Source organism: Anser anser (assembly GCF_964211835.1).
Source record: "Anser anser genome assembly, chromosome: 4".
Taxonomy (NCBI): Eukaryota; Metazoa; Chordata; class Aves; order Anseriformes; family Anatidae; genus Anser; species Anser anser.
In genome coordinates this window covers 2,932,437-2,947,680 of record NC_139724.1, presented here as the reverse complement: position 1 = coordinate 2,947,680, position 15,244 = coordinate 2,932,437, and the positions used below count along the sequence as shown (strand labels likewise).

Here is a 15,244-nt window from a genome sequence, read left to right as displayed (position 1 = left end):
CTGTGATACATCCTTTCGATACATCATTGTCCAAATTTATGTATGGATAACTAAACTAAGCAACCTGTAGTTTGTTTCTGAAAGGCTTAGAATCAAATTGTACGTTTTATGTATCTGACTTCCAGTTTGAGAATGTATGTAGAGAAAGCTATCACTTTATCTTTGCTGCTGTAGTAGTGGTAACAATGTGTAACCAAAGATGCTTATGTAGGCTTATTTTCCATACACACTTCTACCTTCTTGCATGTAATGAATACGCATATATATGTATACGTTCATATGTTTAATTTAGAGATCTATTTTATTTTTTCAGTATTTCATTTAACTCATTCTTTTTTTTTTTTCCATTTCTTTTCTTTCTTGATGTTAAATCATCTATTCTATTGCAGATGCTCTTCTCCATGTCTTGATCATGACAACAGCAGGTGAACTTCTGCATAATTTCTTTCTTTAATATATTGCACTTCTCACCCGCCATATTTATCCTCCTCTCTTACCTCACTTAAGGATGCTTTAGTGTTTTGATAGTGCACACTGGCCAAGATAAAAAAAAATCTACTCTGACTGACTAGCAATAACAGTTAGGCATGGACCTATTTCTCTTCCTCATAGGTCCACTGCAAACAATCTTAACAAACCTCGTATACATTCGTAGCTTGTTTTAACCATTGATTTAATTAACATTATTTTTTCTCTATCAGTAACGTGGTTTAATCTTACTAAAAGGGAAGGAAAAAAACAATAAAAAAATGCAACACAAACCACTGTAAATAGGTCTAGTTTCAACTGCCATTTTACAGGGGACCTTTTCTCTCATCTGTCACTATAAACAGTGTTGCAGACTCACACCCTAGACCATATTTTCGAAATAGTGCCACCCTATTGGAAGTAGCAGAATAACAGCACTGTATTAAAGAAATGAAACTTGACCCCATATATTTAATTTTTCGTACCAATTGCATGTTCTGTGTGACCTTGTTTCTATCACTGGCACGTTGCATCCTGCACAGAGCACCTGAAGTGGGACCTTCCCAAAGGAAAATGTATTCACTTAGCACACTAGGTGTTTATTGGCACGATACTTCTTCATCTCCTTTAACATAACCACAGAAAATCATAAAATTTCTAAAATATTCAGCTGTGCAAAATTATTAAGCGGCTAAGTAAAAACCCAAACTACAAAAGCATATTTTTAGGGGATGCTACTCAATCTCTCTGTAGCTGACTAATGCAGTGAAGAGAATGCGGCCATCAGTTATTATTTCTAGTGGATTCTTGCGTAGGATCATGTTTTTGGATCATGTTTTTTGTCCTCCTCAAATGTGTATTTTGCCCTCTTTATGTATGGCATAGTTGCAGCCTGATCAAAAGCACCTTGAGGTAGTTGAATGACTTGCTGTTGACTTCAGTGGGAGCTGGATCAAGGCCTTTTTTCTTCATTTCCGATGTTCTATCAGTTTCCTTCTCCAGCTGAACACTTTGCAATGGCTGAAGCACCCTGATTGTTTCTGCTTCTTCACACTGCGACTTACACTGAATGCTGCTATCTCCTTGTTTCCCAGTTGCTTTTATAAAATTAAGATAACACACACATAAATGTTCTCAAATGTGTCTACAATGGATGTGCTCCAGCTGCAGCTTTTTGATCATTCCTTGCTACTTGATGAGAGCATGTGTGCCTGCCTAGCTAGTTTAAAAGGATAATCACATCTGAACTAACCACGAAAACGGTGTATTATTGATTTTGCCTATTCTGATTTGTATGTTAAAAGAGCTATTGCCTGTTCTAGAAAGGCACTTCACGTTGCTAGGTTTGCATGGCTCTCCAAATGATTCTGCAGAACGAGAAGTGCGTTTGAGTGCCAACTGCTTGCGTTCACAGCTACCTGGAAGCGTGACTCTTCTGCAAAGCTATTTACATAACAGCAGTTCTTTACAGGTCACACAGCAACTCTCTTCTTTTGCCCCCCAGTGCTGACACATCCTTTTTTTGTTTGTTAATCCTGCTATTACCTTTTAAATGAGCATAGATATAGGATAAGACTATGTTAATTCCATATGAATAAAAACAGCAAAGGGAGTAACACAGGATCACATTTGAAATCCAGAAATTTATTGGAAATCACAACTTTTTTTGTCCTTGGAAGGTGGATGAATTCAATGCATAGTTTGTTTGTGTTTTGTTCAAATGGAGCAATGAGAAAACCCACTGGTGTTTGCTCTGCTCTCTGTAGAGGGCAGGGAATCAGCCTGAAAGACGTAGGGAACTTCTATGTGTCCTTAACCAGAGGGATGCTGTAGCTGATGTTGCTTGATATAGTAACCTTTCATATGGTGAGTGCGTAGCTTATAATTGCTCTAAAATTAAAGAGAATGAAATGGCCTCCATGATTTATGAGTAGGTATGGCTAAATTAGAGAATAGATGATGCTTTGTCTAACTGCTGACCATGTGTTTAACAGAAGCATGTTTAGAGTCGCCTGCAGTCTGTAATTTATTTCTAGAAAAGAATTGCTTTTGTTGTTATTTTTTAAATCCTGATTTTGTCTTCATTTTCTTAAAAGAGAGAAGGCAATATTTTCCCATAAACTAATCTGTTTAATTGATTTTGCTGTAAAAAGCCCTTGTAATTTCACTGCTGCTTTGCTAAGTCTCAGGAAAGCTCGATATCAGTCCAGTTTGCAAGACTATAAACGTCAATGTCACGTGTTTGTGTCGTGCATCATTTCTAACTCAACCTTTAAAACTGTCAGAAAAGGAATCTTACTCAAAGGCTGTCCTGGCTCCTAGTACTGACAAAGCTTGTCTCATTGTTGCCGTTGTCACCCCGCCACACAAGTTTTGACTTTGCCACCTTAAGCTTTAATTTCCTCTGATTTTGAACCATTGCTTAAGTTAAAATTTAATTTCTTGCAGTGGGTTGCCAAAATAATCCAAAGTTAGCGCTAAAGAGGGATGCTTCCCCAGTCTGTAGCTATTAGATGATATATATGTTAGGGCTATTCACATACAAATAGTATGTATCATTTTCTTTTTGACCATAGGAATTTACAATGACGAAGTACCCGTGATTCCAGTGATGGCTTAATCTGCCAAATATTCCTGCGAGTTTTGTTTGCTCTTTTGAGCACAGTCTCCTCCTGCCTTAGTCTTTTCACTTCACTTCTGGTAAAAGAAATGTTAGGGAGAAGAGAAATTTCGTATATGTATGGGCGGCAACAAATAATTAATCTGAATTTTAAATTTCCTTTATATTAGTCAAACAGTTTTTTCACTTTCCTAAGGGCATGCTTCAGAAAGCAAGTTTTATAATATCCCTTAGTTCTGTATGAATTATTTACATATCAATATACACAGTCCTTCAGAAAATCAAAGATTTTCCAGTCCTGGAAGAGTAATGTCACCATCTTGCAGCTCTGTTTTATAGCAAAAAAGCAGTAAAGGAGGCTTCTATGTTTCAGAAAATACTTTGTTATAAATTATTTTATCGACTCTATTCCATATAAATACCCAAACCAATATGAATTGTGCTGATTTAAAGAAAGGGATAAAAGTAATTAGATTAAATAAGTGGATGAGAAAACAAATGTGGCAAAAGATTGCGAAATAAATAGGATGGTGTGGTGAAAATTAACATACTTCCACACTCCATATCAGCTCTAGAAATCCTGCATCTATGTACTGTCCTTACAGACTCTTTATGCTACAGCTCATAGAGCTGGGAACTTTTTCGCCTTTGGTTTCTTTCTTTTTGTACCAGGTTAAAGCTAGCTCTTCCTAGTTCTCCAAAATTAGTTCTTAAATTTCTCAGTAGTGTGTAGCTTCTTTTTGTGAACTAGCTCCTCCATACTTAGTCTGATAACTGGCACTATTCTTTCTCTGCTACCCTCGTACTAGGCTATGTTTGCCTGAATTTGCTATCTAGCATTTCACACTTCTCCAGAAGTCAGAGAACCCTCCAGAAATCTCTCATTTCACCTGGGAGGCTGTTGCAGGGAGATGGAACAGGTTTATTTTTTGGTGTATACTCTAATGAACACTCCTTGTTTTCCATATTTTATCATGTTATTTAGTTAATAAATTAGATCTTTATGACAGAAACAGCTGTTTCTCCAGTGAATGATAATGTCCTGTTGTTGTGTCCACCTTTCAATGATACTTACCCTTGCCTGTTGCTGTACTCTTTGGAGCGCTGGTTGGCGTCAGTGATAGATGACTGACAGACCTTGCTCTGACATGTTTTGGCTGCAAGACACCTTCAGTAAACTTAAAATGAAAGAAACAGTTACAAGTTTAATTAATGCCTGAACGCACACTGCTATCACTTTACCTCTTGAGTGTGTACTAGAGAGAAATGCCGTGTTAAATTTTTAGTTGGTCTGTATTAGATTCTGCAAATTGCAGCTGTGGGAACACAGGGTTACTGCGTGTGTCAGGTGAGATACAGGTTCTTACGGATGGTCAGAAGAGAGATTTTTTGATTTGGACCTTTACCTTTTGTGTGTATGTATTCTAGCAGTTGACAGTGTTCTTGGCACTGCTGAGACACACAGGGAGATAAGCTAAGGCGGATATAAGACAGACAGATGAACTAGCACTAGTATTTTCAGTGATGGGCAGGAAAAGAAGATGATCCTGTTAAAGTATGCAATCTTGAGTATTACGTCAACAATGAAAAATAAATGAATCATAAACATTGTATTCGTGACAGCTTACACAATGAAAAATGTGATTGCTAATTTTATTCAATAAGTGCACTCATCAGCTTGTGGTAATTATGGGGGTAGTAGTTCTGTTGCTCACAGTGTTTGCACCAAACTGTGAAACTCTTCTTCGAGAACTCGTTCTTCGAGAACTGTTATTAACTCTTCTTCGAGAACTGTTATTAACTGCCTCTAAAGCACGCATCATAACAGAGGCTTGGACCAATTCTCTGAAACATAACTCAGAAACACTTTGATAACACTACTTAATACAGTTAAAGGAAAATTGCAATGTAAGCCACGGAGCATTATTGCAACAATTGAGCATTTAGTATCTCTTAAAGCTCTTCTTTCCTCTGTGCTTTAAAATGTATAGTACGTATTTTGTGAAGGAAGCTCCCATTTTTTCTAAATTCATCCCCAGAGAATCAAAGCTGTAAAATGTTTTCATTTTCTTTCTTTTCCCCCTGTTAAAACCACAGAAACACCAACCTCTAAGGAATGAGATAATGGTTGTACTGCCCAGACTTTTACACTAAACAAAACCTAGAGGTATATGAATGGCAGTAGAGTAGGAGACTGCATGTGTGAGAAAGACTGGCATCCCTGGTGCATGGTGTGCTTCTGACTGGCGCTTGTGGCTCCCTCATCCATTTTTCTGACTTGCACGGTGTGTTGAGTGTTGTGTTTTACAGCATGTGGAATTACTTGTAGCTGCGTGGGTATTGAACGGACGCAATGTTTGTTGCACAGAACGGTCAAGGGGACAGTGGAAAAATACCTGTATTTGTAACTCACGTTATAAGGGCTTTTCTCTATTGCAGGTCCTTCAGTAGCATTTCTGCGACTCCCCCTGTGATGATTCTATTTTAGTGGCTAGAATTAGGCCTGATGCCGTTCTGTATCATCTGCACTTATTTTCACTTCCAGCAACCTGACATTCCCATCCCACATCAGGCATGATCCTAAGTCATAAACCAATAAAAAAAATTGAAATAGTTCTGTACCTTTTCCAAGAATGTCCCTAATCTCTGGAGCAAATCTTTCCAAAGCTACCTGTTGGCTATATAGGGAACTATAAAAAGTTCAGCCTATAAGAAATTCCGTGAAATGTTTTTCTCCCTTTTAAATAAAAAGATATAAATAAGATATACATAAAATAATTTACCTTGTGCTAGGAGAGTTCCCTGTAGCTGGCTTTCTGCATCTGTAAGTTTTCCACTGGGACATTGCACAACTGTGCAAAATAACACAGAAAGACAAAAATCCATAAGTAAACCTCTTATATAATGACTGTAGCTATTGTCAGCTCACCCAAATCCAAAATTTGTCTTCAAACTATGATGACATGTTGGGTTATCAGCTTGTCTTTAAAAAAAAATAAAAGTAAAAACAAAAAAAATCTTTCTTTAATGGCATGAAAGATTTCTTTAATAAATCAAGGATTTCTATTGGTTCTACTTACCCACCATTATTTTCTCCTAATCCATTTGTAATTTCCTAACCTATTTTTTCATAATCTGTTGCAAAGGGTAAGGAAAAAAGTGAAGTCTCTAACCCTAGTGTGAAACAACCACTTTTTTGTAGTGTTTTTTTTGTTTTTTTTTCTGCCTTAAAACATTTCTTTCAACAGTCTTATTATGAAGGGAAAAGTTCTTTGAGAGATTAATATTAAAGAGGGAGATTTTTGACATAAATTGGTGATAGCTTCAGTGATTTAGTAAGAGCTGTGTCCACATGCTCAAGATTGAAATCTGTTTTTAATCTGAGAGCTTTTTTTTAAAAAAAATGTTTATCAAATAACTAGAAAATTACATACATAACCTAAAACAAAACAAAACAAAAAAAACCCACCCCTTCAATCAGAATTGGCTTTATATCATTGAGTTGTAAATCATTTTAAGATATATTAGTTTTGTAAAATATTTGAAGAGTGCCAACTTAACATTAGAGATGCTCACGGGTACAGAGTAGAGATATTTGCAGTTAACTTTGTCCAATACGTATATCGTGTGCACACAAACACACACATCTACGAGTGACTGCTGGTATTTCTGCCAACAGCAGCACTGTAAAGTAAAACTGGTTCTGTGAAGAACTCACAGATGGCAGTTATCAGTTTAATTAATAAATGATCGACTTGTTAGTGTTAGGTCAGAGGTTGGACTCGGTGATCTTGGAGGTCTCTTCCAACCTAGATGATTCTGTGATTCTGTAATGCTTCACACGGGAGAAAGGCTTTTTCTAATCATACATCTTGAGAAAGAGCTGTATGTCTATTTGTAGTTTGTTACATCTGTGAAACATAACCAAAGGAACGTCGATCTGCTTCTCTATCTAATTTTTTTCCCCTGATTTTCCAGCTTCCTAGTTAGTTTCATGGTGGATGCTCGTGGGGGTGCCATGCGAGGTTGCAGACATAATGGACTACGAATTATTATTCCTCCACGGAAATGCACTGCTCCAACACGTGTGACCTGCCGGCTGGTGAAACGCCACCGACTGGCCACCATGCCTCCCATGGTGGAAGGTGAAGGTCTGGCCAGCCGCCTGATTGAAGTTGGACCGTCCGGTGCTCAGTTTCTTGGGTAAGGGGTGCCATGGGGCCTAAAGGAAAGCATTCGGTATGTTTCCATGTGTTTGCAAGTTGCACTGAAATGGTTCCTTTTTTGGAGATTTGAACAGAAAAAGATGCTTGTAACAAAGTAACAGACTGGTTATGTGAAATCCAAATCATTTGTTAGTTACAAATTCATAAAGCTTTTATGCCTTTTCCTTTCAAAACTGATATTTTTAAGCACTAGCACTAAGGTTAATGTGCTTCCTTGGATGTCATTATTACTCAGTGTTGTGATATTATAGTGAGAAAATCCCTGTGCAGCCAGAAAAGGCCATTCATACTATATTTAAATAGTCTGCATATAAGGTGTGAATAGCACAGCACTGATCTAAAGCCCAAACGTGAAGCCTGCTACATATACAACACAAGTTATAGCTGCTTATTTGAGACGCTTGTGTTGTGTTATCAGTAATTTGGACTAAGGACAGCACAGTGCTTTTGATTTTTCTGGGGTTGATATTGCTAAGTTAAGCAATAGGACAACCCCAGAATTTTGAGCCATTTGTTTTGTGCTATGCTGCAAAACCCTTAGAAAGATCAGATTTGTGTCTGCTGCTGACCTTGTTTTAGCAGTTTTCGGCTGAAAGCAGCAGTTATCCCCCTTTTTTTAATTAGTTTTGCCAACTGTTCTCCCTGTCAACTGCGGCATCCAAAAGTGGATGACTGAAGGAACCCCTTCTATGACTGTAAATACCTTCACTCAGAAATTGAAAAAAGTGACCCTGTAAACTGCAATAGTTTAATTTCAGAACAAATCAGTTGCTTGAAAATGCTATCGTAACAGGCAGTCATAGAGTCACTCTCATTGTTAGTGCTTTTTCTGAAGTATTGAGTTCAGGGAGAGAAAAAAGTTGGTTAGTGGTTTTTAACTGCACACTGCTTTTATATATGGCTTGAATGGAGAACGTACCCAAGGCATGGTTTGGCTCCCTCACTGCTGCTCTAATCTGGTAAGAAAGCAAGAGCAGTTCTGAAGCACTGCCAATGTGACGTGAAGAGCAAGCCAACCATTCCTTTTGACAGATAGGATACCTCTTAATATCACAAATAACAGCAAGCCAGCTGGCTAATCGGATGCTTTGTACCACTTACTCATTTTGCTCCTTGGTCAGTTTTTAAGAGAGGTAGAAAGAAGTCAAAAGAAATAAAGAAGAATTTAAAAACAGAAATATTGCGCTGTCACATTCAGTCTTCCCACACGGAATATGACCTTGAGTATCTCTCCTACTTTCTTATCAATGGTTTCTCTATCTAATGAGCACATCTCATCTGAAAGACTAGGATATATCAGTGTTATTCTTTCTCAGAGCTCAGAGGAGGTATACCTTTCCTGTGAGCATTTTCCTAGGTGTTGTACTGGCAGTGAAATCAGAAAATGACTGTACTGATTGCAGAGATGCATTCTGAGGTACAAGTCCTGTTCCTGTCGAGTTCACTGCTAAAATTCCCATTGTCTTCCTAGAGTAAGAAGAGATCCTACACTAATGAAACTCACTTTGTTAATTTTGATCACCAAATTGTCATCGCTAGGATGGAACCTTATTCAGTGTACAGCCTAATTCCACTCTGTGGACCAGCCAGTGGCACTGGCATTCTGGCAAAAAAAAAAAAAAAATACATAAAGTTTATTTATGTTCTTTCTTTCACTGCTGCTTTGGATGTACTCAGTAAACTTCATCTGCCTACGGCTCCTCCCCCACTTAATGAGGGAGAAAGCTTGGTCAGCCGAATCCTTCAGCTGGGGCCTCCTGGGACCAAATTCCTTGGGTAGGAGAGACTTGAAACAAATCGATGGATGCTGACCTCCCCATTCTTCTCCTCCTTCTGCAATATGATTTTTTTGTGTTATTATGCCCATGATATAGTCCCTTTCTATGATTTGAAATTTTGTATACCCAACCCTTAGTGGACCATTTTTCAACTCTTGTGGTATGTGGTTTTGTTTTGGTGGTATGTCTGTATCTTTTTCTTAAAGTACTGTGGCCTTCATTTTTGTTTTGGCATGAGATCTTCCTGGTTATGTGCTTGATGTCTGTAGCAAAGCAACCTGGATTGGGAGAAAAAAAAAAAAGGAATCTACTGTAAAATTTAAGACTTTTTTTTTGTATCAAGGACTAAATAATCAATTAGATACATGTTGGATACCACCAGTATAATAGAACACGTGACATTTACTATTTATATGGTAACCTGCGTGAGTATTCTAATTAGAGAAGTGTGTGTACAAATATATATATATTTTCTCTCCTGTTTCCAAGAGTACGCATTTCTATGTGTATATAAATATAGATATATTGTATGTACACATATGTGTGTATATTTATACGTATATATATGCACACATACATTGATACATATATTTACATCTGCTTGTAAGACAAGGCAAATTCTTATCTCCTATACATAAATAGAAACCCAGATGTTCTTCTCAGACCTCCTTTATCTCTCCTAGAGTGTAAAATCAGAATAAATTCATTGGAATATATAGAACTACCATGAAGTAAAATTGGCACAGGCCACAATTGCCCGCTGATTGCAATGAAATTACTCTGATTTGCACTAGTATAAGTGAGATCAGAATTTGTTGTACCATTGATGTGCATTACAGTAGATTCTCTTTGAAATGAAGTTGCGCAGGTTAACCCAGACAGTAGTGACAATTAAATCGAGCATGAGTTTTTTAATGAATTTGCAAAACAATTCTCAAATTTCTACTTAAGCCCTATTATCTTACCAAATACCATTCACACTGTGGAAAGAGGTGAATGCACTTTTAAAATCTGTCTTTCAGCGTTTACTGTGTCCCTGTAAAAATCGAATGTGTGTTAGTGACCTACTAGTTTAGGATTATGCCAAAGTATTCCAGAGAATAGGTAGAATCCCAGGTCACTTTGTAGCAGACTGAGTAGAGTTGCTGTTAATCCTGTTTCTTCCTTTCTCCTGTGTGCATTTAATGCGCTGTGTTGCTGTGCCAGGCCTGTGATTGTGGAGATTCCCCATTTTGCTGCTCTGCGTGGGAAAGAGAGAGAGCTGGTGATCCTGCGCAGTGAGAATGGAGACAGCTGGAAAGAACATTTCTGTGAATACACTGAGGATGAACTGAATGAAATCTTGAATGGAATGGATGAAGGTATCAAGCGTGATATATTCCTTTCTTTGCTCCTGCAGTACACCTATAACTGGGGCCAATAACATTTTACCATTTTTCTTCTGTTTAGCACATCATGTTTAGTCCACCTTGAGAACTTCTGACACATTCTCCAGATACTTCTTTACTTCAGTTATACTGGAGCATATAATTTTCTTAGTACACAGGCCAGCAGAAGCACTGTGTACTTGTGCTTACTTCCCTTGCATGGTCTACTGAGTGGTGGGACAAAACAAAATCTACTGTCATGAGGTTGAGAATAGATGCTAAACTCTTTTTTTTTTTTTCCTGCTTCTTTTCACAGTATTAAACAAAAAGTTTCCATGATAAACATCATCTTTCCAAAACAAGGCAATTATCATGCTAATCCTTTCCAAGCAGTTACATGTGTGGGAGGAAATGTCAGTCATGGATACTCATTTTCTGAGAGAACAGAATGGACTTGGGCTGTCTAGGATCTGCAGAATTTGTTATAAATGTTGTTGGCTTTTAAAAAAATAAAGTAGCCAAGCTGCATACTTCAAAACGAACTCCGATACTTTTTTGATTTGAGGTTTTGTTTCCTTGATGCTACTCCAAATTATAACGTAAATGTGAAGTAGAAGGGGGCTTGGTCCAATCCCTTAGCTTGTTTGCCTACTGATTTTGGGCAAGTTACTGACTTCAGTTTGATGTCTTAAGCTTCCTTCACTTAGTTGCTGAGTCTGTCTGTGTCTGTCTTTCTTGATTTCTTTGTTTTAGCCAAGCTTAAAGTGTTGAGATGTTTCATGTTACCCAGTAATTTCTAGACAAAATGTGTCTGTAAGTTGTGGTTAAACTGTGAAAAGCTGGAATGCATTTTGAAGTTCACGGCATTGCTTCTATGAAAATTTTGTTTGATGACCATCTTCTCTTTTGGCACAGTCCTTGACACACCAGAGGAACTTGAGAAGAAACGCATCTGCCGCATCATCACCCGAGATTTTCCTCAGTACTTTGCAGTGGTATCCCGGATCAAACAGGACAGCAACCTTATTGGACCCGAGGGAGGTGTGCTGAGCAGCACGGTGGTACCACAAGTGCAGGCAGTCTTCCCAGAAGGGGCTCTAACCAAACGAATTCGTGTTGGCCTCCAGGTACAATGAAAGTTAGAAGGCATCTTTTTTTCTTTTTTCTTTTTCCTTCAGAGTTATACTGGAAAACCAGCATGTTCAGCTTATCATGTTGTACGTTGTTGCTTAGAATGCTCCTACTACAAATAATAAAAATCAATGCAAAAGTCAAAGCAAGTAGTAAGTGGTAAAGGTTTGGGCATTCTAGTTTATTCAGATTCTTGTCTGTTAACTGTATGTTCTTGGAAGAAGCACCTCATTTTGATGATGATGATATCAGTGTAGATCATAGAACAATTTCTTAAATAGTTTTTATGAAAGGCTTCAAAGCAATTCAAAATGCAGTGGTAGCTAGGTCAAATGGACAGTTTGTCATCATGAAGTAAACCAGCTTAACAGTTCACAACTGAAAGAGGTGTAAGTCCTCCTGTCTTCCCTCCTCCTGCCTCCTGCTGAACCTGCCGAATGCATCCAACACTTACCTTGGTCAGGCTACTGTGATTGTTGAAATCCTCTGTAAATAGCTGAATAGCTTACTAAAACAGCCCAGAGTTTGTTCTCAGGAGAAACAAAACAAAACAAAAAACCAACAACAACAAAAAAACCACTACAACAACACAAAACCACGCATGCAAAAAAAACACCAAAGGAATCATTAACGTTTGGTTAAGTGTATTAAGTTAATGCTGACGAGCACCAGGAAAGGCAATAGGAAGAGGAGGGAGGAGTGAGATACAGTTGAAAAGGGGAGATCTCCCCTTCTCACTGGCAGTCAGTCTTTTGTCTGCAGATTTTCTTGAGAAATTGTGCCACTTAATGGAAGAGGTTTAGTATTTCTAGCAATATATAGACCCAGTTCTTTACATACTCTATTTACAAGTAACTATTCTGTTACTGTCTTTTGCTTTGGAAAGGCTCAGCCTATGCATACTGAACTTATAAAGAAGATTTTGGGCAACAAGGCTACCTTCAGTCCTATAGTCACGCTGGAGCCCAGAAGAAGGAAGTTCCATAAACCCATCACGATGACGATTCCTGTCCCTAAAGCCTCCAGTGATGGGATCATGAATGGTTATGGAGGTGACGCTCCCACTTTAAGGTTACTGTGCAGCATAACAGGTAGGATACAAATACTAAAGCTTTTTATGTGCATCTTGACATTGTCAGTCATAGCGGGCTAAATAAATTAAACTGATTAGGCATATGGAAAGTTTGTTGAAAACTAAAACTGCTTTCCAATCAATTCATTTATATCAGAAATATCATCTGTCACTTGGGCTAACAAGAGATATGTTACAGTAATTGTAGATTTTGGTGGTGGGGTGTTGGCGTTTCACTTAGAGTTTCTGTTTCTTGAGTACCAACATAACCTCTGCCTAGCAGAGTAAGTGCAATATAGACATAAGGTTGAAGTATGCTTCACAGAAAAAATATTGGGGTTAAGCACTTTAAATTTATTGTAACTCCAAAGTGATTAAGGCCATATTTGGTTTCAGGCAACAGGCAGTAATTAGCTGCATGCTTTCATTCTGCTTAAAAGTTACCATCAAGTATCTTTGTCAATTTTCAGACTGATTTCAAATATCATCCCCATGTAAGATACATTATGCACCAAGATGTGCTAGTGAGTCATTACAGCGAACAGGTGCTTTTACAATTTGATACAAAGGTATTCATAAACTGCTGGAATACCAGAGATGACATCTGGTCAACAAAGCAGTATTTGCATTGCCAAGAAAGTGAAACAATGATTATTTAAATAAAGAATAGTCTTCTATATTAAAGAGGAATTTGAATAAATGTCATGGATAAACAGTAAATCAGTAAGGATTCTCCCGAAAACTTTAAACATGAACTTGGTTACAAGAATGCTTCACCAACAGGAGAAAGGAGGTTATTTCCTGGAAACTAGTGTTCCTCAGTGTATACAACTTGTTCTGAGGTTTGTGTAAAGACTCTGCTATATGGTCATATGGATATCTAACTAGTCAGCTGTATATGAGAGGGGGGACAGACATTCTTACTGGCTGGTTACCCATAGTTTTTCTTTTAATTCTTACATTTTATAAATAGCTGTAACTGCTGTTGGAATTTCTGTTTTCTGTAAGCTCATTCTGATTTTAAGGTAACTGGAAATTAGCGTGACATTCCTCACCAAAAGGTGAGGCAAGGAAAGATACTGAAAAACTTGAAAACATAGTCTAAGTCCCCATCGTTCATCCTAGAACATCTGCAGGCTGACAGACTTTCAGTGGCATAGGTCAAATAGGAAGCTGGCAACATCAGAGTCAAAGAAGGCCGAAACATTTAACAGGCTGATAGGAATCCAGAAGTCTATCAATTGTACAGCGAGATTCAGAAGTGTAAATTTCAACTGCGGGATCTTCCCGGGAGCTGTCAGACACAGATTGCTTGATAGACTTTCATTGGAATGTGCAAAAGAAATTTCCTGGTTATGTACATACTGGACTAGAGTCTTTCTGAATTATTTGAAAAGGAATTAGATTATAAAAATCACAAATCATAGTTGTTACTATTAGTAACAATATTATTGTCTCCCAAGTAACAATACTGATTTCTCTGCACTGTATCTGGGCTAATTTTGCCATGCATACATGAATACTACAGAAAAAAACATCTTTCCTCCCAAATTCTAGCCTCTTTACCATTTCTAAACCTGTGCTACAGCCACTCATCATTTGAAAATCATTTTTATGTGGATGATTTCTTTTATCAGGGGAAACCCACTATCTTATTAGCATTAGTGGAATAACATGGACCAAAGGAGAAGGCATGTCTGAGATAATTGCTAGTTGCGTAACAACAGTTCATAAGAATGTAAAATATTACTTAGAAGCAAGAAGATTGGAAAATTGCCTGTTTGTAATTCTTTTAAAACTACTGTCATTTCAGGAGGAACCACCCCTGCCCAATGGGAAGACATCACTGGAACAACACCACTCACATTTGTTAATGAATGTGTTTCCTTCACGACAAACGTGTCTGCCAGGTACCTATAAAAAAACCACAAGTTTTACAGTGTTACTTTCAAGTGCCTGTCCTTTTTTTCCCTGTATGAATTTTGTTTGCAAGTGTTTCCTTTGAACTATTTCAGTTAATGGTGGAAGGAACATAGATGTTTTGTTTGTGCTGTGAATCCGTTGGCCAGGTATTTTGGAAGCTCTGAGCCTCCTAGCCCAGACAGAGGATGTGTGAGAGCTGTAAGCAGTAAAACCCTTACCAACTGATTGAAATTTATGCTTTTGTCATTTCCATCTCAGCCATTACTCCTCTGCAGTCAGTGCCTGCCGTGTTCCCAGAAATTAATTAATGATGTATTCATTTTTCTGAAATAGTAATCTGAGGGCAGTTCAATTTTCAGGTAATTAGAAAAACCTGGTTTCATTTTGATTACCCCTACTCCTCAGATGCAGAAATAGGAAAATTTCCATGGAAATCCCTCATTTGGGTTGCTCATTATACATCTTATAAAAGATGTTACTTTCAGAATATCCAACAAATGAGAAATCAAGCCGAAGATCTGTAGGCATACCAAATTGTGATCATGTAGAATCTCTTCTAACCATCTGTTCTTGTGGTGAGATTGAACTGCTGTCTTTCTGGTAACTGTCAAACAGATTTTTGTTTAAAAAATATATTAGTTTCTATTCTGTTGATGATT

The 15,244-nt window shown here is 37.7% G+C and overlaps 1 protein-coding gene and 1 long non-coding RNA gene across 36 annotated transcripts in view; one reads left to right on the top strand and one right to left on the bottom strand.

The window, feature by feature from the left end:
• Positions 1–15,244, top strand: part of ANK2 (ankyrin 2) — a 352,274-nt gene that overhangs the window by 298,592 nt on the left and 38,438 nt on the right. For 11 of the 35 annotated variants that reach the window (XM_083833351.1, XM_083833320.1, XM_083833319.1 and 8 more), the window contains 7 exons: positions 390–425; positions 7,067–7,291; positions 8,992–9,090; positions 10,299–10,453; positions 11,375–11,586; positions 12,477–12,681; positions 14,476–14,572. In XM_083833351.1, coding sequence (XP_083689477.1) covers positions 390–425; positions 7,067–7,291; positions 8,992–9,090; positions 10,299–10,453; positions 11,375–11,586; positions 12,477–12,681; positions 14,476–14,572 — 1,029 coding nt within the window. The remainder of the gene's footprint in view (positions 1–389; positions 426–7,066; positions 7,292–8,991; positions 9,091–10,298; positions 10,454–11,374; positions 11,587–12,476; positions 12,682–14,475; positions 14,573–15,244) is intronic. The other 24 variants (XM_083833344.1, XM_083833346.1, XM_083833343.1 and 21 more) reach the window with 3 other exon arrangements.
• On the bottom strand, positions 329–7,059 carry LOC310898400. Its single transcript, XR_014583274.1, has 2 exons — positions 5,872–7,059; positions 329–5,668 (listed from the first exon to the last, which is right to left on the bottom strand). It is a non-coding gene; the product is annotated as an uncharacterized lncRNA (long non-coding RNA).